The 22544-nt window shown below is 37.3% G+C and overlaps 1 protein-coding gene across 2 annotated transcripts; it reads left to right on the forward strand.

Annotated features, from left to right (window-relative positions):
• The first annotated feature begins 11475 nt into the window (after window positions 1-11475).
• PRL (prolactin) lies at window positions 11476-21178 on the forward strand. Of its 2 annotated transcripts, none has more exons than XM_014866227.3 (5): window positions 11476-11671; window positions 13999-14180; window positions 16036-16143; window positions 18425-18604; window positions 20830-21178. In XM_014866227.3, the coding sequence occupies exons 1-5, from the start codon at window positions 11632-11634 to the stop codon at window positions 21019-21021; spliced, it is 702 nt and encodes a 233-aa protein (XP_014721713.1). In that variant the 5' UTR covers window positions 11476-11631; the 3' UTR covers window positions 21022-21178. The 2 variants fall into 2 exon arrangements, with proteins under 2 accessions (XP_014721713.1, XP_014721646.1); XM_014866160.3 differs by having other exon boundaries at window positions 11537-11671; window positions 13996-14180.
• Window positions 21179-22544: the final 1366 nt, after the last annotated feature.

Below are 22544 nucleotides of genomic sequence, written 5' to 3' on the forward strand. Positions count from 1 at the left end.
AGATTGGCAACAGATGTTAGCACAGGTGCCAATCTTTAAAAAAAAAGAAAGTTTTTTTTAAAAAAAAAAACTCTTCTTGCATTGTTTATTTTCCTTTTCATTTTCATTTTTTAATTTTTATTTATTTATATGTTTTGCTGGGAAGGATTCACCCTGAGCTAACATCTGTTGCCTATCTTCCTCTTTTTATATAAGCTGCCACCACAGCATGGCAACTGACAGACGAGTGGTGTGGTTCCATGCCTGGGAGCCAAACCTGGGCCCCTGAAGCAGAGCATGCCAAATTTTAACCACTACACCATCGGTGCTGGCCCTATTTCTTTCAATATATCCACTGTGTGTTTCAATTGTGTCATATGACAGAAATTATAATAGTTCAAAGGGATCTGTAAAGCACTTGTTTAGTCACACAAGTAACTAGATTCCTAATTTCAATTCTACTGTTAACAGAATTTTCTATCACAATTTCTAATAAAGTCTTGTACACAAATACTTATCCGAGTATTGTTTATAGTGAGAGAGAGAGCAGACTTAATCTGAAAGAGTGGATAAGTAAAATGCGGATCCTTTCAATGAAGTATTATAAAGGAGTCAGAAACAACAGACTAGAGGTACACACAGCAATGTGAGTGCAGCTTCTAAATATAACTGAGTAAAGAAAACACAGGATAAAGATCATAATGAAACCTCTAAGATCATATTTTTGAGGTAAATTAAAAATGTATGTACCTAACTAACGTCTATCCAAAAAAGAAAAGGAATTGAATTTTCTGATCACCACTTTTTTTTTCTTCTTTCTTTTTTCCTAGTCCAGGTACCTAGGAATCACTTCCACACTAGTTTTATAACTTAAACTGGTTGACAGGTTTTATGAAAGATCTATCAAACCATGCCATGGTGATTCTTAGCAATTAAAATTGAGAGCATTAAGCAGAATATTTGTAGTGACCAGTATAGACATAGCATCAGGTTTTCAACACTTACACATCTTTAAAATCAAATGAAAAGTGATTCACAGGCTTAAAATTTTGATTTGTACTATTGTCTAATGATCTAGGCCAGAGGTTGACAAACTATAGCCTGGAGGCCAACTCCAAACAAACAAGCTGCTTTTGTACAGCTCATGAGTTAAGAATATTATTTACATTTTAAAATGGTTTTGTTAGTACCTGCATGGTATCCCTGATTTTATCTGTTGGCTAGCAAAGCCTAAAATACTTACTACCTGGCTCTTTAAGAAAAAGTTCACTGACCCCTGATCTAGACTCTGAAAGATGAAATAATTATTTTTTATATTCTCTCCTTTGCATGACTTGTATCCCAGGTTACAAGAAACAGTTTAGGAACAGTTTTGGGGGCCAAAGTAGGAATCTGTCACTGTCTGGCAAACTCTGAAGTAGAATATGGGGACACTTGCTGCAGGTTGAGTAAAATATGTTAATTAGGTTGTAGACATCCAAAGACATTTGCAGGATAATTTAAGGAATAAACATAATCTCAGTGCTAAAGTATGATTATTGCAGATTATGTTTTCCAAGATGGACATGACAGAATTTTCCATTCCACATACGTTTCTTACAATGACATGTTGACACCCTTCCCATTGACAGATGGAGTCTATTCTGTGCCTTTGAATTTGAGCATGCTGGTGACCATGAATGGAATGATGCTATGTAACTTCCAAGATTTCGATTGGTTGCTCTTGGAACCCAGCCTCCATGCTGTGAGGAAGCCCAGACCACATGAAGAGGCCACGAGTAGGTGTTCTGCTGGACAATCCCAGCAGAGGTCCCAGCTGACAGCCAACATCAACTGCCAGACCTCTAAGTGAGGAAGCCTCCGAGATGCCTGTAGCCCCAGCCACCACCTGCCTGCAACCTATGGGGAAGACCCCAAGCAAGAACCACAAAAGATGATAACAAATTGATTGTTATTGTTTTAAGCCACTAAATTCTGGAATAATTTTTTGCGGCAATAATCAGAACAAGTATTCATATTCTCTTTTATGAAAGATCCAAAGAACACTCTAGCATTGTTCAATATATCATCCAATCAGTCCTGGACAGAGAGATCACTCCTCCAAATGAGTTATTGGACCCATCTGATTTCATGATACCTTGGCAGGATTGGATATAACTGGAAGTTGCTGACCATTGCTGGCTTATAGAGCTTCATGAACAGAAGAGAATGTTCAAGAATCAGGAACTTTCAGAAACCATGACAAATCATATTCGTCAAATTTGGTAACAAAATAAAGTAACTATTTTATCACAATTAAATAGGTACAGCCCCAGTAATCCAGAAATGGAGTCCATAATATAATTCAAAACTCCTCTTTCTTATTCAATGAATTATGCATAAGTCTATATAACTCCTTAAGAAACAATGACATACAAATTTGTTCCAAGGAATAAGCATATTTCTTCATCCAAAATCTTGGCAGTCACTCTCACATAACCCTTTCTGAAAAGATAAGGTTTAAGATATAAACTCATCATTTGGGGCTGTAATGAAAGTTAAACAGTTTTAATGTCATCTTTTATGAACTGTGCTAAAATGTGTCCGTTCAAAGGGAGAATATATATAATAAAGTTTTTTATAACATTACAAAACAGTATTTTTAGTTTTATGTTTGGGATGATAAAGTTTCCTATGCTTGGAACGACATTGAAGTAAAATACAAGGAAAGATTTTTTAGATTTGTTTTACAAGGACAAACCCATGACATTTTCACAAAGCCCTTGGTCTTAACCTTGGAAATCTGGCTGCTTAGGATAAAGGCAGAGAAAATGAGCAGGAAAGCTCTAAAGGTGGGCTGCTATTATTAAATGCAAATATATTCATTAAGGAATTGGCCAAATCAGAAGGTATATTCCACTTTGGATGAATTTTTTTTAAACACACAAATATTCTGCAGGTGTACATTTATAATTTAATTAATCTTTGAAGGAAGCAGTGGTTATCAGTGGAAATGGGCCTGAGTGATAAGATGCTATCTAGCTAGCCCTAAGTTTTTCACCTTTTATTTTATATACGTGTTATATGAAATTTTTAAATCCATCAGAAGCTGACTTATTTTCCCTTTCATATCTTTGACTTTCCTGCAGAGTCACTGAGAGCACCAATGGCATCATTTTTATGGGACTTTTATTTTGAGTTGTATTGCTAGAAATACCTCATACAAGAGAATGACTACATTTAATTTTTTAAAGATACATTTTCTAAAAACTTTACTGATGAGGAATTAAAACACATTTTGCATGCAACATATTTTTGTGATACACAATGAGACTGTGACAATTACCTGAGTAATTCAAAACAGCACGCATACACATCCACTGCATCCCCAAAGAAAAAGTGACTTATAGAATTTTTAACGTTTAAATATTGAAGTAACATTGATAACATCTACCCATCAGTGGGCATGTTAGAGAATTCTCATGAGAGCACTAAAAAATTGGTTTTCCCAGTTTTAATCATGGTTTGGGTCATCAAGGTATTTGAAAAGAAAAAATTATTAATAATTTCCCTAACAGTTCCTTAGAGTCTAGAAAGTCTAGAAAACAATTCGATTGACTGTTTTCAACTAATTTGCTCACACATAAACCCAAATTTAAAAGGTTCTGAACAAAAATAAGCCACACAAGCAAATGCAATGAATACTTGTTGAAACTGAAAAAATACGAAAAAAACTTCTGTCTTGACACTTAAGATTGAAGTTCTCTTTAGATTGAATCATATGAATAGTATTTCATTTTTTAAACTTCATTTATGTAGACAACAGTTTGGAAGATATAGTTATTTCACATACTTAAATTCAAAAAATATTCTTAAAAGGTAAAATATGTGTTCCTATATACTTGATAAGACCTTCACGAGAAAGCTTTCTGTAAACCAAATATGAAAATATTCTCATAATTTCCTAGCTAGTCCCTATGTATGTATCCACGATTTTCATTTGTTTAAATGGACATTATCTCTGTTTTTAGTCGCCCCTGAAAGTAAAGTCTTATTCTGCAGTTACTACCAGAAATTTAAAGCTTATATTCATTCTTTTGCTTTCTCTATGAAATTAATGCCCGTTTCTGGAAGAAATACCCTATTTCTCACCTATTAAGTTAATCTTACAAGGTATGAGTACAAAATGGCCTGCAGAAGAGTGAACATTCAAATGCCACATCACCTATCATGCTAATAATAATATTGCTCCTCTCAAGTAGTCGACAGATAACCTTTTATTTTTTTTCTAATCTACAAGAATTCTTTGGCTTTCATTCTATTAATGATGTAGAAGTGACAAGTAAAAAAGTTAAATGAAGATTTTGTGACATATGCAAGACGCATATTAGTAAAAGAATTCTTAGAGACCAAAATGGCAGATAAACCCAAGACCAATTTGAAGAAGAAATAAAATTAATAGCTTTTCCGTCCTTATCTACATAACTCATTAAGAAATATTCTAACAAAAGTATTGTTTCATAACGTGATTTAAAGTCACACTCAAATTCTCTGTTTGACAGTGGCAACATTTCCTTGAAGGTCCCGAAGTGTTTAAACCTTCTATTTCTCTCTCCTCTCTCTTTGGGAACCCAATTACCTTGGCATTTTTCCTTGAAGTAATGTGTTTCTCAATGTGTCTTCAAGGTCACATCTGTATCTTCTCATCAAGATTTACCATCAGCTGCTTAATAAGCTCTTCAAACACAAGTGTGAGTACAGAAGGCAAGAAGAAATATCACCAATGTGGCAGGCAAAAGATCTGGAGTTCCAAGGTCACTTTTGTCAATAATTAAATGTGTTTATGGCATCTTCTTCATCCATAAAATGAGATATTCAGTTAAATTTACTCCATGTTTCCTCTGACCTAAAATACTATGATTTAGACAAATTAGAGATTGTTCAGAAGTTTCCCTTCAGGATGACTAATCTTCTTTGATGGGTAAGCAGATTGAAATTGAAATGGACCTAGGCAGGAGAAAATGGAAGAGAAATGATAAATGTCTAGGTTGAGATAGCCTGGAGTGAGGAGAAAAGAAAACTTCATGGAAGTAAAAGAGGCAGAGGCCAGCCCAGTGGTTAGTGGTTAAGTCCACATGCTCTGCTTCAGCAGCCAAGGGTTCACATTTTCAGATCCTGGGCACAGACCTATACAGCGCTCATCAAGTCATGCTGTGGCAGCATCCCACATACAAAATAGAAGAAGATTGGCAACAGATGTTAGCTCAGGGCCAATCTTCCTCACTAAAAAAAGGCAGAATAATTGCCACGTATCAACTGGTTGAGTGTGAGTTAAGGGAGACAAAAGAAAAGGAAATGAACACAGCTCTGAGAGGTTAAGTGTGGTGACTGAGAAAAGAGTAGTTTACAAGAAATGCTGAGTAGTTCGGGATTTTCTTTTAATAATTCAGCATATCTTGGTTGAAGATATATAGGTTGAAATGTCTAGCAGGTAGCTGGCAGCTCAGAAGATAAGGTAGGGAAAGAAAAACAAGTTGAGATCATCTTCATTGGTATGACAGGTAAAGTCACGACACTGAATATCACAGCCAATGGGGAGAATACAGGGTTGAATGACAAAAAAAAGTTGACATAGGTAAGGACTCAGGGAGTGATTTAGATTCAGCAAGTAAATAATCCTTGGTGACTATTAAGAGAAAACAAAATAAATTGAACTACGTATATATTCCTATTGCCATGTGTTCTAATTTTTAGAAAATTGTTACATTTTCATTATGGCCAAATATGTCATTTATTATAAATGTTTCATAGGCATTTGAAATACCTACACATATATCATCTCCTACTCTTGTGTCTTGGTTAATTTCCCCTTGAATTTTCTTACTGTATGCTTTATGTTTTGGATCCTATTATTAAATGCACAAAGATTGTTGATAGCCTTGTCTCCATTGTTGATCGTATACAATATCACAAAGTACTGTCCTTTACTTTAACAGTTTTTGCCTTAAACGTAAACTTGCCTATTAGTAATCTTATCACTCCAGCAGTTTTAAATAATTTGCTTGATGTGGGGCTTTTTTATACTTACGCTTTTCTTTTCTCAGCCGTTTCATTTTAGGTCAGGGTTTCTCAGCATTGGAGTTACTGACATTCTGAATGGCTTAATATTTTGTTTGAAGAGCTGGGCAGTGTGTTATAGGATATTTAGCAGCATCTCTGGCCAAGAGATGCCAGGAGCACCTCCACTTCAGTTATGACAATAAAATTGTCTTCAGATGTTGGTGAATGTCTCCTGGAGGTCAAAATCAACCTCTACCTCCTTGCCCTTTGAAAACGACTGTTTCGGGTATTATCACCTGTATCCAGCATATAGCTGGGATTTACCACTTTTAGAGAAACTGAATCATTTTTTACTTTTAATAAGTAAACTTATCCTATAACATGTTTGATGTTGCATCTTATTCTGGCCTCTAATTTTATATTTTTTGTTGCCTATGTTTTCCTTGTTTTCTATCTTTTGTTAAATGGAATGTCATATACTTTTTGTGTGTGCACACATGTGTATGCGTGTGTGTACAATATTTCCTTTTTCTGAGAAGTTAGAGGGTTTGTAATCTGTTTTCCATTTTTCTAGTGGTTATAATGATAACTTTGCATCATCTGTTGACATCTTTCCTTTGTTAAAAAATCAACTTGACAATATCTATTGATTCCAGCTCTGAACCATGAAAAAATTAGCATGCTCATACTTCCTTCCACCTTTGACAGTAGGTGTAATTTTGCTGGATTTTTTTAAAGCTTACTTTTTGCTTATTTTATTAAAATGAGAGAGAGCTAAGATTCTGTGATCTCCTTATCTCAGGAAACCTCACCATTACCTTGTACCTTCACTTTTCCCTTGTGGTTTAAAAGTATATATATATATATTTATATATGTACTAGTATATATCTATCTGCATATATATGTATAGATACATATAAAGAGAGAAAGTATAAAGTTTGTACATATGTATATATATATATACACATTTCTTTGGTAAATAGAGCATTCCATCAAGGAATTAATTCTTATTTATATTTCAATACCAAATGATAAAGATCATTGCTAAACAATTGTCACTTTAGTTAATCCCTGAATATCAAAGAATTTATTACACTAGTAAGACACCTTGCATTTAATGAATAAACAAGGAAAAAAGATAGATGGATATGTCACAGCTAATATATTGTAGACAAATTCTAATAGAAAAATGTATTGGAGGATACTGGGTGTGTAGACTGGAATGGGAGGATATTATTTCCTGTCAAGAATCTGCCCTACTTCTCAGTCTGAATTCTTTCAATATATTGAAAAGATAACAGTGGAGGAAGGCAGGGACGAGGGTGTGTCCGCACACGTGTAGCCCTGTGTATTGTTACAATGTCGCAATACTTCACTTCCGATCAGTACAGATTTGCCGCTGTCACCACCCAAGTGTTCTGACTCCTCTTGACTGTCCCAACCCGTCCCCTGAGACCCCTACAGTCTCACCACAATTGAACCATTAAAGAATTAATGCCTGTCAGTGCAGGAAGCCTCAGAGACCCCAGTCTATTGCTATAGCTTTCAGTTCTGTTTGGTGGTGGCTGTGCTAACTACAAGATTTAAAATTGGGGGCCAGCCCCATGGCTGAGTGGTCAAGATTGTGCACTCAGCTTTGGTGGCCTGGGATTTGCCAGTTCGGATCCTGGGTGCAGACCTGCACACCACTTGTCAAGCCATGCTGTGGTGGTGTCCCACATGGAAGAACTAGAATGACTTACAACTAGGATACACAACTATGTCCTGGGGCTTTGGGGAGAAAAAAAAAAAGAGGAAGATTGACAACAGATGTTAGCTCAGGGCCAATCTTCTTCATCAAAAAGCATACCTTAAAAAAAAAAGATTTAAAATTATCCCTGGAAGCAGGCATGGCTCAGAGTTCCACTTCCTATTAGACAATGATTCTCTTTCTCTCTCTGCGTCTCTCTCTCTATATAGATATATATTTTGATACATTTATATATATATATAATCTCTCTATATTAATATGTCTGTGTCTAGATAGAGAGATATGTCCATAGATGTAGGCGTGCTTCAGAACCACTTCCCATTAGAGCAAGGGATACACACACGCACACACACACACAGAATATTGAAGTGTGAAGAATCTTTTACAAGGAAAGTTATCTGCACCACTTAGCATGAGCATACAGCCAAATACTTGGTGCTTTTACCTGAAAAAATGCAATCTCAAAGAGTGACTCTGTGAAGTCTCTTGACACATCATCCTTAGATCTGGCATTGTCTTATATCAGGGATTAAAATTTGTCCAAAAGTACAGATGGTTCAGAACAAGCATGCGACAAGAAACTCATAGGATAAGCTAACAAAGAGAAGTCAGAGTTAGATCAGAGGATATGAACAGCATATGAGTGAGGGAAAAAAAAGAAAAAGAAAAAGGAATTACAGGGGGATTTTCCGAATGCTTCCACTATGGCTTTCTTATTTAAGGAGCAAATGCCCTCAAGACACAGCCATAGATTAAGAACTTGGGTTCTGGACTTACTTAGGGAAGTTGATGATCTGCAAAGCCTCAGCAAGAGATAAGCAGTGAACACAGGCACTTCGGGGAAAAAACGTATGTCTTACAAGCATGAAGTGAATGTAAATAGTAGGATGTAATTAAATCATTACTTTGGCTTATCTTGAAAACACTGCAGTTCAAGGAAGCACCATTGTGATTGATCCTTTCTCCAACGTGCCCTTCACATTTTCTGATATTTCATATCAAAAACAATATTTATCCAGGGCCAGCCCAGCGGGCGCAGCAGTTAAATTCACACATTCTGCTTCGGCGGCCCAGGTTTCGCTGGTTCGTATCCCAGGTGTGGACCCACACATCGCTTGTCAAGCCATGCTGTGGCAGGCATCCCACATATAAAGCAGAGGAAGATGGACAGAGATGTTAGCTCAGGGCCAGTCTTCCTCAGCAAAAAGAGGAGGATTGGTGGCAGATGCTAGCTCAGGGCTAATTTCCCTCAAAAAAAAAAAAATATATATATATATATATATCCTATCTGATCTTTTAGCCCAAGTTTTGGAAGATGGCTATTTGGAATTTTTAAATCCATAAACAATACATCTTTAATCATTAGCAAATTTCACTTTATTACAGACAATCCACTACTAGTATAAATTGAAATATCCTTGTGATCTATTTATTCTGATGATTTTTAAACTTCTTAATTCCTTTTGCTCTTTAATATTCCCCACTATATCTTGCAGTAGAAACCTTTCAAGTTATATGAAGCATTTTAAATATTTTTGCATCATAAATGAGAGAAGAAAAAACAGTATCCAAACTTAAAAATAGATAAACAAAAGAAAATATAAAGACAGTACAAGCTCCATCTCCAAACAGGAATGAAAACCAACCTGATGTTACTTAATGTTAAAAATTAGAGTCAGTAAGGAAAGAGGGCAAAATTGTTTATTAGTTTCAGGTACTAAAAATATCATGGAGATTTTAACATCATATGAGCTCCTCATTCAGCTACTTGACAGAAATTGATCATCTCTCAGTTGAATCCTGAATGCTCAGACCAACAATGGCAAACAAATGAATTTTTGTGAATAAAAACAGACAAATCCATTCTTAGTGAACTTCTTTATTGCTCTAAATTAGGGGCAGCGTCTGATAAAGAGAAAGACCCGCAAAGGAGCGTGTACAAAAATTAAGGTGAAAAGTGGGTGACATGCGTGGTAGAAAAAATAGGACAGCTATGACTTTTTGCATAAGAGATGCCTTTTGCGTCATTTAAATATTGCAACACCCCATTAACAGGAAACGTGGGGCAGGGAAGCACACAAGAAATTTTACAGAGAAACGCATACCTCTTTGGATGCAAATAAATCAGTTGGCCTCTACTGAATAAACACAACTCAGGTTTTCTTCGATTACTCTTTTCCTGGCTTTCTACAAAACTTGCAACACCTTTAAATTTTAAGATTAAGTTGTCAGTTCTTATGGCAGATTTTCCTACTCTTAAGTTTCCGGGAGAGGAGGGGAACGGAGGGCAGCATTAATTTCTCTACCACACAGCATTGCTGTCTTCATAATTCAGACTGTCACTGTCCAGGGGTAAAAATGGATACTAGTATGGGTGTATGGAATCCTGACCCAGCTGTAGATTGGCAGAGACTATAAATCATCACACGATGCAGATGATTCAAAATCTGGTATCTTTGTTGAGATTACTAGGTCCCCGTAAGAGCCCCTAGTTAGATAATTGCTAAAGCACAAAGACGGCAGTAGCAACTGTAGAAAAAGGAAATGCCGTAGGAAGGGATTACTTTTTCAATGACCTCATCCATCAATTTACTCTAAGAGACATATGGCAGAACTGAAATGAAAGGTCACAGGCTGCTTTAGATGCATGGACTTGAAAATTAGAGAAAGCCATCAACAACTTAGTTCTTATTCATTATAATCATTTCATTTAGGAAATCTCTAAAAGACAAATGGAACTTTTGAGCCCAGGAAAGATGAATTTTTGTCACCTTAGCCCCAGAGTCACAGGTCAGAGAAATAAAGTGATCATAAGTTAAGAACAACTTATCCACTCCTGTGCTTGAGAAGAGGAGAAATGATTGCCTAGAATTTTGTTTCACTTCATCACATAGCAGGGTGTGTGTGTGTGAGTGTGTGTGTGTGTGTGTGCCCTTGAAAACCCAGAATAAACTCCCTCAGGTCAGGGGTGATCTCTTGTTCATCTTAGATGTGGGTGCACAGCAATGTTTGTGAAGTGATTCGTTTCCAAGCCTTCTTCACATCCCTCTCGATTCCTCTTGAAGCAATAATCCTTCCAGCATCTGACTTAACTAATTACTTCTTCTATACCCTTGACATTGAATCTCTCCAAGCCTCTATTTTTCAATCTGTAAACTGGGGATGATAATATAACTTTACATATATATTAAAATCAAAAAGGACAAATGAAAATGCACATTTTAAAACAAAGTACCACATAGACATGTTATTTTAAAGAGGACAAAACAGAATGTGTAAAAGGAAGAAAAAATGAGGGAAATATAACCAGAGTACAATGGGTAAGTGAAAATTCTACTTTCTCACTCCTTATTCTATATTTCCTGCTATTTAGGGTGGAAGTTTTGAAATTTTGACTCCATCTGCCCAGCTATTTGAATGAAAAAAAAATACCCTTCGATAATACGTGAGATGCCCAAGTTAAATAAAACGCTATATTCAAGAAACGGTGGAGAAATAAAGGTAAATTTTAAAGTAAATGACTTCTATAGTTTTACAGGTCCTCTAGCCCAAACTAGTTATTTCTCCAGATCTAGCCTTCATTATTTCTCTCATTTCCTTCTGGTCTAATTAATCAAAATCCTTTCTCCAATGTTCATTTCTGGTCATTGTGTCTTCCTGAATATGAATAAGAAATAAAATACCATTTGATGTTTGAAATTATGGTGGTAATCTCAATGACGGAAACAGGTGACTGGCAAAAGAGAAAGGCAGGCCTGATTAAATACATTCATAATGATGTCAAAGGTTTATAAAGCCAATATCTGTGAGAGAGAGAGCTGTAGGACTACCAGATCTTCTCTGGTGAAGTGTGTTTCCCAAAATGATCATCACCATGGACAAGAAGAGGTCGTCACTGAAAGGTATGTGCAACAACTCACTGAGTTGTTGGCTTTATCGACACTCTTGTGGGGGTATTCATTTAAAATGTTAGCTAATATTCTCTTAGGAAGAGGTTTCAGGTTTACGGAGTTTAGAAGAGCTATCTAATTATTATTCTAAAGAGCAATGGTACAAGGGCATGATAGAATACAATAGTGGGTCTCCAATGGGGGACTCCCCCTTCTTCCAGAGACATTTGGTTATGTCCGGAGATGTCTGTGGTCGTCTTAATTTGAGGAGGAGTGCTACTGGTATCTACTGTGTAGAGGTCAGAGATACTACCAAACATACTACAATGCACTGGACAGCCTCCAGAACAAGGAATAGTTCAGCTCAAAATGCCAATAATGCCAAGGTTGGGAAACCCTGGACTGGAATAAGACCACAAGTGTCTATGGGTCCCATTTATCACAATTCCAGAAGGCAGAAACTAACATTTTCTGGTTCCCAGGCCTCGTATGTAATTTAGCCAAGGTGAGTCAACCTGATGAAACTTTCAACTCTGAAGCCATAATATAGATAACGATAGCAGGATTGCCTTTTATAATATTTCATCGACTGGGTTTAAGCCAAATGACATTTCAAAAGGAAAAACAGGCGTAGTAGTATCTAATCATCTTTGCTTACTTGGTTGACATATGCAAGAAAAAGAAATTAACAACTGTAAAATTTATTTTATGAAATGAAGAACAAAAATATATATCAATTTTACCTGATCTTAAACTGTGAAAATCCTTCAGATGATAGACGCACAGATAAATGGAGTCAGAGTTAATATTTATCCAGTTATGAATTTCCTAGAACCAATATTCCAATTTCTCTATCACTTTTTATTTACACCTGTAGATAAAATATCCATTCAGCTATATTACATGACTATATGAATGCACCTAAAATAAACTTTTTGGAAAGATCATATTTTTAAAAAATTAAAAGTCTGTTATATGAATCATCTCCCAACATTGATATTTTTTTATTTTGCAGTTAAAAGTTTGTTTAGTTACATTCTATACTAACCAACTTTTTAGATACTCTTAGGTTTAGATATTTTTTTATACATAAATCTTTAGCACTTGCCTAATTTTATCTTGGACATTTATAATTACATTTGTTGAAGGTTGCATAGAAACTTGGTTTCCTGATAAGCACATTTTTATATCAGATATTCTCTTGGGGTAGTTTAAGGTTAAAAAGTAATTTTAATATATTGTTTCTTTCTTTCGAAAGCATAAATTATTGCTATGTTAGAGGTACATATCCATCCATCTGCTGAGATAGCAAATTGATGACCAAATCGTCTCTGATAATTGTGGAAGATTTTAAAAGTAGGTGTTTTATAGACAGAGCAGAAAAAAATGGATGAAATCAACTTCCTAGGGCCACTGTTATGATGCAATTAAAGGTAAAGCATTGTTCTTTACAAGTAATGGCCATGACCTCTGCAAGCACCAGGTCATCACAGCTCCTAATGTGGTCCCTGTTATACATATGCAGACTGAGTGGCCACGGGTGCATGTGACGCAACACGACAAAGTGAAAAGGTGACAATATTGGCGTCCAGCCTCCCCCACCTGCTAATAATGGGACTTGCAGAAAATCATTTAATCTTTCTGTCTTCTGTTTCATCAACATAACTTGATAATAGCAATGAAGTTTGAGTCTATCTCACAGGATTATTGTGAAACATAAATTTTTAAAAAATGTTAAAGCTTTTGGCAAAGTGTCAAGCAAATGCATGGGGTTATTAAGATGAGTCAGCAGACCTAGGCTGCCGTATCATTGTTATGTTAGAATTCTCTTCACACTCAATATCAGCCATCCATCCATCCCATGTTTACTCTTATCATGGTAGAACAAACAGATCACCTGTGCTGTTCTTGCCATTTCCGCGTCTAAAATGCAAGTATAAGTCAACATAGAGTTAAAAAAATTAAGAACTCCTAGAAATCCCGGCTGCTGAAAATCTGCAGACACTCCCAAGACATTAAACTATCCTAAGAGAATGACCTACACCCCGTGGCTCAGAATTATGTTAAGCCCCAAATGTTTACAAAGTACAGAAGCCCTTCTAGGAGCAATACAAAAATGCAGGGAGTAAGCTACTTCACAAACTATACATCTGTGCAAACATCATTATACAACTAAATTTACACAGTGGAAGGTGTTGATTCTTCCCCGGCCCAGCTATTACAGTACCAAATCATGCTGAGGGCAATGGGGAGAGACAAGGCTTCCCTCGACAGGATGACTTTTGATAACCTCAGCTGAATAGATCATCTCAGAGTGGCTGGTGTTTTTATTTAAGCAGGATCGCTCCTGCTCCTGCTGCTGCTGGTGTCAGATCTACTCCTGTGCAAGAGCGTGGCCTCCCTTCCCATCTGTCCGAGTGGGGCTGTCAACTGCCAGGTGTCCCTCCGAGAACTGTTTGACCGCGCGGTCATCCTGTCCCACTACATCCACAACCTCTCCTCAGAAATGTTCAACGAATTCGTAAGTACCACACGTCTTGCTTCTTCCCGGAAGGAACCTTCGCGTCAATAACGGGGCAATACCACACTTGAAACAAGAAAGCTGCATGAGCCAAATTTCAAATAATACATCTTATAGGTAAAAGAAGGCATCACCTAATAAAATGCAAAGCAAAAAGAAAGGGACGGTTTCGTGGAATTGCGAAGATTCTTCAGGAGTGTAATCATTTTTTTAAATTTCCTTTAATTTATTTTATTTTTAAAACTTTCCAAAAATTTTAAGCACCTTTATTAGTGAGCTTGGGCTGCCATAACAGAATACCGTAGACTGGGTGGCTTTCACAACAGAAATTTATTTTCTCACAGTTCTGGGAGCTGGAAGTTGGAGATCAGGGTGGGAGCACGGTCGGGTTCTGGTGAGGGCTCTCTTCTTCCCAGCTTGCCCTCTCCCTGTGTCCTCACGTGGCAGGTGGGGGATAAAGAGAGAGAGAGAAAGTTCTCTTAGTGTGTCTTCTTCTACAGACATTAATCCCATTGGATCAGGGTTCCACCCTGTGACCTCATTTTACCTTAATTACTTCCATAAAGGCTCTGTCTCCAAATACAGCACACTGGGTGTTGGAGCTCCAACATATTTGGGGCAAACAAACATTTGATCCGTAACAGCACTCAACATAAAGCACTTTAAGGTGAGGCTGAGGAAGAAGGAGCATGTTGATTTCTTGTCCTCACCTGCAGGTTACGTCTCTGTATGCATTCTTCACCTCTCGTAGCGTAGACATCCAATAAATGGAAATTGTACTGCAGTGAATTAGGTAGATTGAACAAAGTTAAACTAAGCTAAATCCATGTCAGGAAAACAAATAATAATAACTTTTCAGAAATCCAAAAATGCCACGCATGATTGTTCTAAGATTTGCAGTGTATAGGTTTAGAACTACAAAAGAAGGATTAGTTTAGAACTGGAAACAATTATTCTCTAATTAAAGTACTTTGAAAGTGGTATGTTAACTCTGTTAGGTCACTCAAGGAGCAGACAGTAGATTAGAGCTTCAATGAATCAAAGATCTCCATAAAGAATGTGGCTCGATGTTTGTAAGAAATGTATATTCATGTAGTTCTTTTTTACTCAGTTTTTCTTTGATCCTCCATTTTTGACTGACCATCCTTTATCTTCCAAATCTTCCTAATAATCTCTTTAAATTTGCACAACTTTTGCTAAAAATTAGTTTTTCTCTGTCAATGTGTTAGCTAATTTTTTCTGTTCTTATTGTCAGTCCATTGCTTAATATTTCCTAAAATTTTATGCTCTGCTTTTCTGACATGATTTTGTCACAATCAACAAAATTGTATTCCGCATCTATGATGAACATGGTATGGTACAGGCGTGTGGATTCAGAGATTAGTCAAAGAAAATTTGTAACCTTATAACACCTAGTAAGGGAACATATCAATTGGGACCTACAATAAACAAGACATTTTAAAAATGGCTATATATAGGTACATATACACTATGTTGTTTGGTTCAAATACTAAAGAAAGATGATACTTAATAAAACATTGAATATTTTGTATTTTTGATATTTTTAGTTTTGCTTTCCAAATAGCAACTTGTGGGAGGGATGAAATCAAACAAGGAAATTGCAAAGAAGGGAAAAGGTTGGAATTTAGAAAAATTGGATGAAAAACTAATGGTTTCTAGAGAGAATGGAAAGAAAAGGGTGACTTTCTTAATTCTTTAGTTTTGATTTTTACCTGACTCTCATTTAAAAAACGTCATACGTCTATCAAATGGGTTAATATTCTGGTAATGGGTTCATTTACTCTTTTATTCAATGCCCAAACAACCTTAAATGAATTTTCTTGATCACTTCTAGGACAAACGGTATGCCCAGGGCCGGGGCTTCGTTACCAAGGCCATCAACAGCTGCCACACTTCTTCCCTCTCTACCCCTGAAGACAAGGAGCAAGCCCAACAGATCCATGTGAGTCTTCTTTCCAGGTTTTTCACCAAAACAACTGAGGCAGTACACTGGCATTACCGAGCTGGAGATGATTAGAGGCAGTGTGACAGATAATGATAATTGCACACGCAGAGAAACTTGGAGGAAGGGTAAGCAATCAAAGAGAAATTACATTACGTAGTCACTGAATTATCAGTAAAATCAAACGCTGAATACAGATTATAGCAGCAAAATAAATAACAGGTCTACAAATTGTCTGTGCAGACAGCATTACTGTAACCAATGCCTTGGACCCAGGATTGCACATGCTATACTGTATGAAAGCGTACTTGTTACACATTACGAGTGCTCTCCTACACGGGCAGGATCTAACGTCACTTATCTCTGCACCATCTGACCCATCTCTTTTGGACTTTCAAGGCTTTTCTGATTCTACTCCTACGTCTCTGATACCTACTTCTTTCTTCATTCTTCACTGACTCTTCTGCCACTACTTACTCCTTAACTATAAGTCTCTCCCAAAACCAAGTCCTGCAAAATACCATGTTTTGCTTCTCACAGCTGCAACTATTACCTCTGTTCTGAGGACAACAAAGTCTGCATATCAAGCCCCAATCCTTTATCCCAGCTCCAATTTTTTATCACAATCTCTCCCTTCTTATTCCTTGCCATAACCCAGTCTTAACATGATTTAAAATAAACATCTTCACATATATACCCCCCATAAACACAATTTGTTCTCTCTTTAAAACTTTGTTAATAGTGCCTGCCAGCACTCTTTCTGTTTCCTAAGCTCATTAATGATAATTATGGGGGCTGGCCAGGTGGCGTAGTGGTTAAGTTCGCACGCTCCACTTTGGCAGCCTGGGGTTCGCAGGTTCGGACCCTGGGTGTGGACCCATACACCGCTCGTCAAGCCATGCTGTGGCAGCATCCTACATACAGAATAGAAGAAGATTGCCTTGGATGTTAGCTCAGGAACAATCTTCCTCAAGCAAAAAGAGGAAGATTGGCAACAGATGTTAGCTCAAGGCCAGTCTTCCTCACCAAAAAAATTAAATAAATAATAATGATGATGATGATGATGATGATGACAATAAAATGAAGGAAGAAGATGAAGAGAAGGAGGAGGAGTTGAAATTTATTGTGAGCTACTATATTGCCTTTCACTTTACAAAGCATTTTCTGTGCCTTATTGTAGTTAATCTTCACAAAAAATCTTGTAACACAAGGTGCTGTTACTACACTTACTAAGATAAGGAAACCGAGGCTCAGAGAGGCCATGGAATTTGCACCAGTTGCATGGGTAGCAAGCAGTGAGTCTGGGCTTCATCCAATTCAAAACCCTCACTCTTAATTGTTATGCTACAATGAATGGCCCTAGCAAAACTCTACTGCCATTCACTATATGGTCTACACCTCTTTACCGCTTGTTCTTTCACATCCTAATTATGCCTCCATTGTAATGTCTATTTCACTCTTCTCTGCTCTTCATTTCCTTTACCACTAGACTAGTTCACAGACATCGAGAAAGCAAGCATTTTAAATCACAGATAACCAGTCCCTTGGAGTTTGATGCGCAATCCTAGTAGTAGTAAACTAGGGGGCAAAAGTCTCCATTGTGAATTCCCTCAATGCTGTTACCAAGGACAGCCTTGTGCCATCTTATTCACCTGCGTATGTCAGCAAAATAGACTGCTCTCATAGCAGCATGAGGGTTGGTATGGATGGAGGAAAGTATGTTTATGAATGCCATGTCTTCATCATCATCTCTTTGTTCTAACATCATAAAGTAAACTACAAATCACAAATGAATACATTCATGAATGATCTGATTCATTAATATGAATGAATCTTTGGGTCAAAATGATTTGAGCCCTCTGTCATTGACCCTGGAATCTATCTTTCCTGAGGCAGGTACTATGGGCACATATTGAGTTCCCACAATACTCCTTGGTTTCGTCCCATGAACAAGCAAAGCAATCAAATATAAAAGAATTCACTGCGTGGATGGATGGTAGGATTTCAGAGGGAAAACAAAATTCTTCATGTTATAAATTAGAACTCTCATTAGAAAAAGTAGTCATTTAAATAAGCCAGATTTTCTTTTAATTTTAGCAAAGTCTGAGCCCATAGCTTAAATTTTGTATTTTTACAACTTGTACCACCTACGAAAAATTTTACATACACATAGGAATAACAAAAAGATATTGTAGGTCAGCCTCTCTGAGCGAAAATCACATGTAACTAAACCCATTGTATTCTGCTTATTTTAATGTGATTGCTTTATACGGTCGCTTAGCACGAAGACCTTCTGAACCTGATCCTCCGAGTTTTGCGCTCCTGGAACGACCCTCTGTATCACCTCGTCTCAGAAGTGCGCGGTATGCAAGAAGCCCCGGAGGCTATCCTGTCAAAAGCCATAGAGATTGAGGAGCAAAACAGACGACTTCTAGAAGGCATGGAGAAGATAGTCGGCCAGGTGGGCAGCCTCCTGACGTTTCTTTGTTTTTCTCATTAACGAAAGAGGTGACCTGCGTGGGGAGGAAGGAGTTTTGAAATATCTCACTGTGCAAGAACAAGATTTCAGCGTTTTATATTGTAGACTGCTACCAAATAAAGCAAGAGCTTAGTAACTCATCGTGGTCCATCCTACTGTAAGTGAATCTTAGGATTCTTCTGCGATATTTGACAGAGGTGGCTTTCCCTATGCTGCACACAAATTCACCAAAGACCCTCCTCTCCCTGGGGACAGGTGGTTAAAATATTTTCAAGAGAAAGAAAACTAGAGAATAGATTCTGCAGGAGAAATGTTTTTCTCAAAGTATCCCAGGATACCTGCTATTGAAATTCAGCTCATGTTCTTTCTCTTTTCTCCCCACACCAAAGGATGAGAGTGGGAAGGGAGAAAAGAGAAAATTAAAATCAGATTGGATGGTGTTGCCCCCCAGATGGCCCCCCAGCTGCCCGCTCTGCTGGATGTATTTTTCAGGGATGGAAGGAGATTGAAAAGATCAAGCCACAGCATCAATGACCTTCCACAAGCACTGATTTCAGTGGTACCCAAAAGAAAGGGGTGTATCTTTTCTGGAATGTTCTTTATTTTGTAATCTACAGAAAGTTGCATCATCCTAAATTTTTTTTACTTGGGGTCCAAAATCAAAACTCCTATCAATGTATTTAATCTCCCCCAAATAATTTGTCATATTTAAATTGAGTTAATATTTGCAATGTATATCTCCATTAAGATGGGACAATTTGAATAGGAGTGAGTTAACATCTAAAAAGCTTTCTGAAGTTCTCAGAAATAATGTATCATCTAAAGAAAAACATGTCTATAGGAATAATAACAGGAGCAATTTCATATTTCTCTTATTGCATACAAAGTACATGCTATCATGTGTCATTTTTGTCATTTTCATGGGAGAAGAATACATCTAACACAACACAAAGCACATTTTAACCTTGGGACATATGAAATAAACACCTAGATTGTCAAGTTATTGTCTTTATTACCGTCAGCCCACATTCTTAGGCCACATTTGTTCTATAACACTTCATTTTCTGTTCTTTTTTTTGTTTGTTTACTACTTATTTATTTATTCTTATTCATGTCATTGTCCCTTGCACAGCAGATTTTGTCTTAGGGCTCAAGCACCAAAAATGAAAAACATAAACCAGGACAACAAATACACACACACACACACACACACGCACACTCTTTAAATTCTAATAGGGAATCTCAGGCTTCAAAAATATTCTCACTCTGAGGGAGATGGTTAGTTTATCAGCTCAGGGTCTACACTTATTCCCCATCTGCACCTAGTGGTTCTCCAAACTCGTCAACATTCCTAGCTGCTGAGCTGGTTACTCGGTCTCAGATCTCCAGGGCTTCCAGCAGGCAGGCGCTGATAGAACGTGAAGACAAACGATGCTCCTCCCTCATGGTGCTCAGAGTCCTTTTGTTATCACAGTATGTTTCCACCCTATCACTCATCCCTCACCACCGAGGGGTTGCTGCCAGCAGCCCCCTTTCTCATAGGTACTTGTCCCAGTACCTCCCTCTCCAGAGACTCAAAAGAAAGCAGATATTCTTCAGAGAAATTTGGGTGTTCTCTGTCCTGGGTGGATTGTGTGACAGTCTCCTGACTGCTTTAGCAGATCTTTTTAGTCATAGTAATTGCTAGATTATTTGCACCTTAAAACATCAAGTAAAATCGTCATCGTTTCTAACGTCTTTGGTACATACACTATACAGAGAATAGAATCAGTTCAAAGCAAAGAAAAAAAAAATGTAATTATGGGGACCTGTCAGAAGAAACAAAGTACAAAATGCACATCTGAGACAAAATTCAGGAAATGAATCAGTTCCTCAAGTGAGAGAATTGGTGCTAGTTCCTTCATTGTCCCTTGGTCACATTCATTACTATATTCAAACAGCAACTTTCTAGCTCTCCATCTGTCTCCTCCTGCATGAACACCCTTCATCCGTGATCACAGACATGTGAGAAAACCTATACTTGAGTTCCTCTTCTAGTTTTTAGACTAATGACAGATTTCTGTTACAGTAGCTCATTAAGCCATGCTTCTGTCTAGAAGTTCTATACTCATGTCTCATCTCTACATCTTAATTCAACCATTAGAGAGACCAAAGATAAGCAAATACTAATAACACAAATAATAAGTCACTATCTTTTTGGTTATTAGGTTCAACCCGGAATCAAAGAAAATGAGGTCTACTCTGTCTGGTCAGGACTTCCATCCCTGCAGATGGCTGACGAGGACAGTCGCCTTTTTGCTTTTTATAACCTGCTCCACTGCCTACGAAGAGATTCACATAAGATCGACAATTATCTCAAGCTCCTGAAGTGCCGAATCGTCTACGATAGCAACTGCTAAGCCCACATCCATTCCATCTATTTCTGAGATGGTTCTTAATGATCCATCCCAGAGCAAGCTTCTTTTAGTTTTATAGCTTTTTAATGCATGCTTGGGTGTAATGGGTCTCATCTTAAAAAATAAAAACTCACTCCTTAGAGATGTCAAAATCTAAAAAGGCAATTTGTCAAAGTTTTTTTTTTATCTTCATTTAATAGAAAATCAAAAGAAAATCTGTCACTACCAGTGAGAAGTTCCCATTAATATTTGTCACAAATAGCAGAAGCTAGCATTACAAATAAGACAATTATCAGCTGACTTTAGAATCACAGTAAATTGTTGTGGGTCAAGTTATTAGAATAAAAGAATTAGACAATTATTAATCATGCTGGTCACATTACCAAGAAGATTGAATTCTCAGAATGTTTTTATGAAAGCAAGCCATGAACCATCAGCTAATTTTCACAGTATTATGATAGATAATATAAGTACTAGGAAACTGTGATGCACCCAAACAGCATGAGGCTTACTGAACAGTCTAAAATTGTCAGGATACTGCCTTAGTCTGTTTGGGCTGCTATAACAAAATACCACAGACGGGGTGGCTTAGAATTTCAACACGTGAATTGGGGGGGGGGGACACAAACATTCAGACCATGGCAGATACCTACATGAAATAGCTATATCTTTCTCCAGTGGCTGTCTTCAACCAATCTCTATTGAATTCCTGTCTCCTGAGCATCATCTTGGACACATTCCATATGTTCTAGTCACTCTGGGTCTAACAAATCCAGTCCAATCAAGTTTCAGTTCCATCTTATATTCAACCTACTTAATGTTTTCCTCTCGCCTGTTTTGGCTCAAGGGACTTAGGGAAAGCAGATGTGGTCGATTTCTGCAAGGTTTCTTCCCCCTCCCTCTTCTGGATCTCCATTCCTCTGCTACAATGAGGAGAGATGGATAAGTTCTGACATCACTGACTTATGTGATGCTATCGTAGCCTTCTCCTTGCCGACAGGGACTAACCTTGAATTTCCCCTGAGTGGCAAGTATCTCTCTTACAGGGCACCCTTATGACTTTCCATGACATTCACAAGTGGGGACATCCCACTGTACAGTTTTTTTACCAGGGAAAATGCTCTGAATCAATTCTTCCACTCTGCTAGCACCCTACAGGAGAAAATTGGCTCAAGGTCAGCTATCTACCAGCTGACCTACAGGAGACTCATGTATCATTACCACTCCAAAGAATTGAGTGGAAATAATGCTGGATTGCTTCTGACCCCTTCCTGGGGTCTCTTGACAATTCTCTTCTCCTCCTGTTCACATAGACACAGAGTAGATCAGAAAGTTGGATTCATAAGCAGATATTAACCTGAAGAATGAAATGTCAGTCTTTTAGAACCAAGGAGTAATTATCTCTGTCAATAATTATCTTAAGAGAGTCAGCCTTACAAACATTCCCTACTAGGCCACTGAATTACAACACCCTATTCATATATTTCATCTTCCATTTATTGAGACTGAACAGAGGTGACTGGATT

Source organism: Equus asinus, chromosome 8, assembly GCF_041296235.1.
Source record: "Equus asinus isolate D_3611 breed Donkey chromosome 8, EquAss-T2T_v2, whole genome shotgun sequence".
NCBI lineage: Eukaryota > Metazoa > Chordata > Mammalia > Perissodactyla > Equidae > Equus > Equus asinus.

Coding starts and splice junctions, on each gene's coding strand:
- PRL (XM_014866160.3), top strand. CDS start 11,632: ATGATCATCACCATGGACAAGAAGAGGTCGTCACTGAAAG. Junction 11,672..13,995: donor GAAGAGGTCGTCACTGAAAG/GTATGTGCAACA, acceptor TTTTTATTTAAG/CAGGATCGCTCCTGCTCCTG. Junction 18,605..20,829: donor TGGAGAAGATAGTCGGCCAG/GTGGGCAGCCTC, acceptor TTTGGTTATTAG/GTTCAACCCGGAATCAAAGA.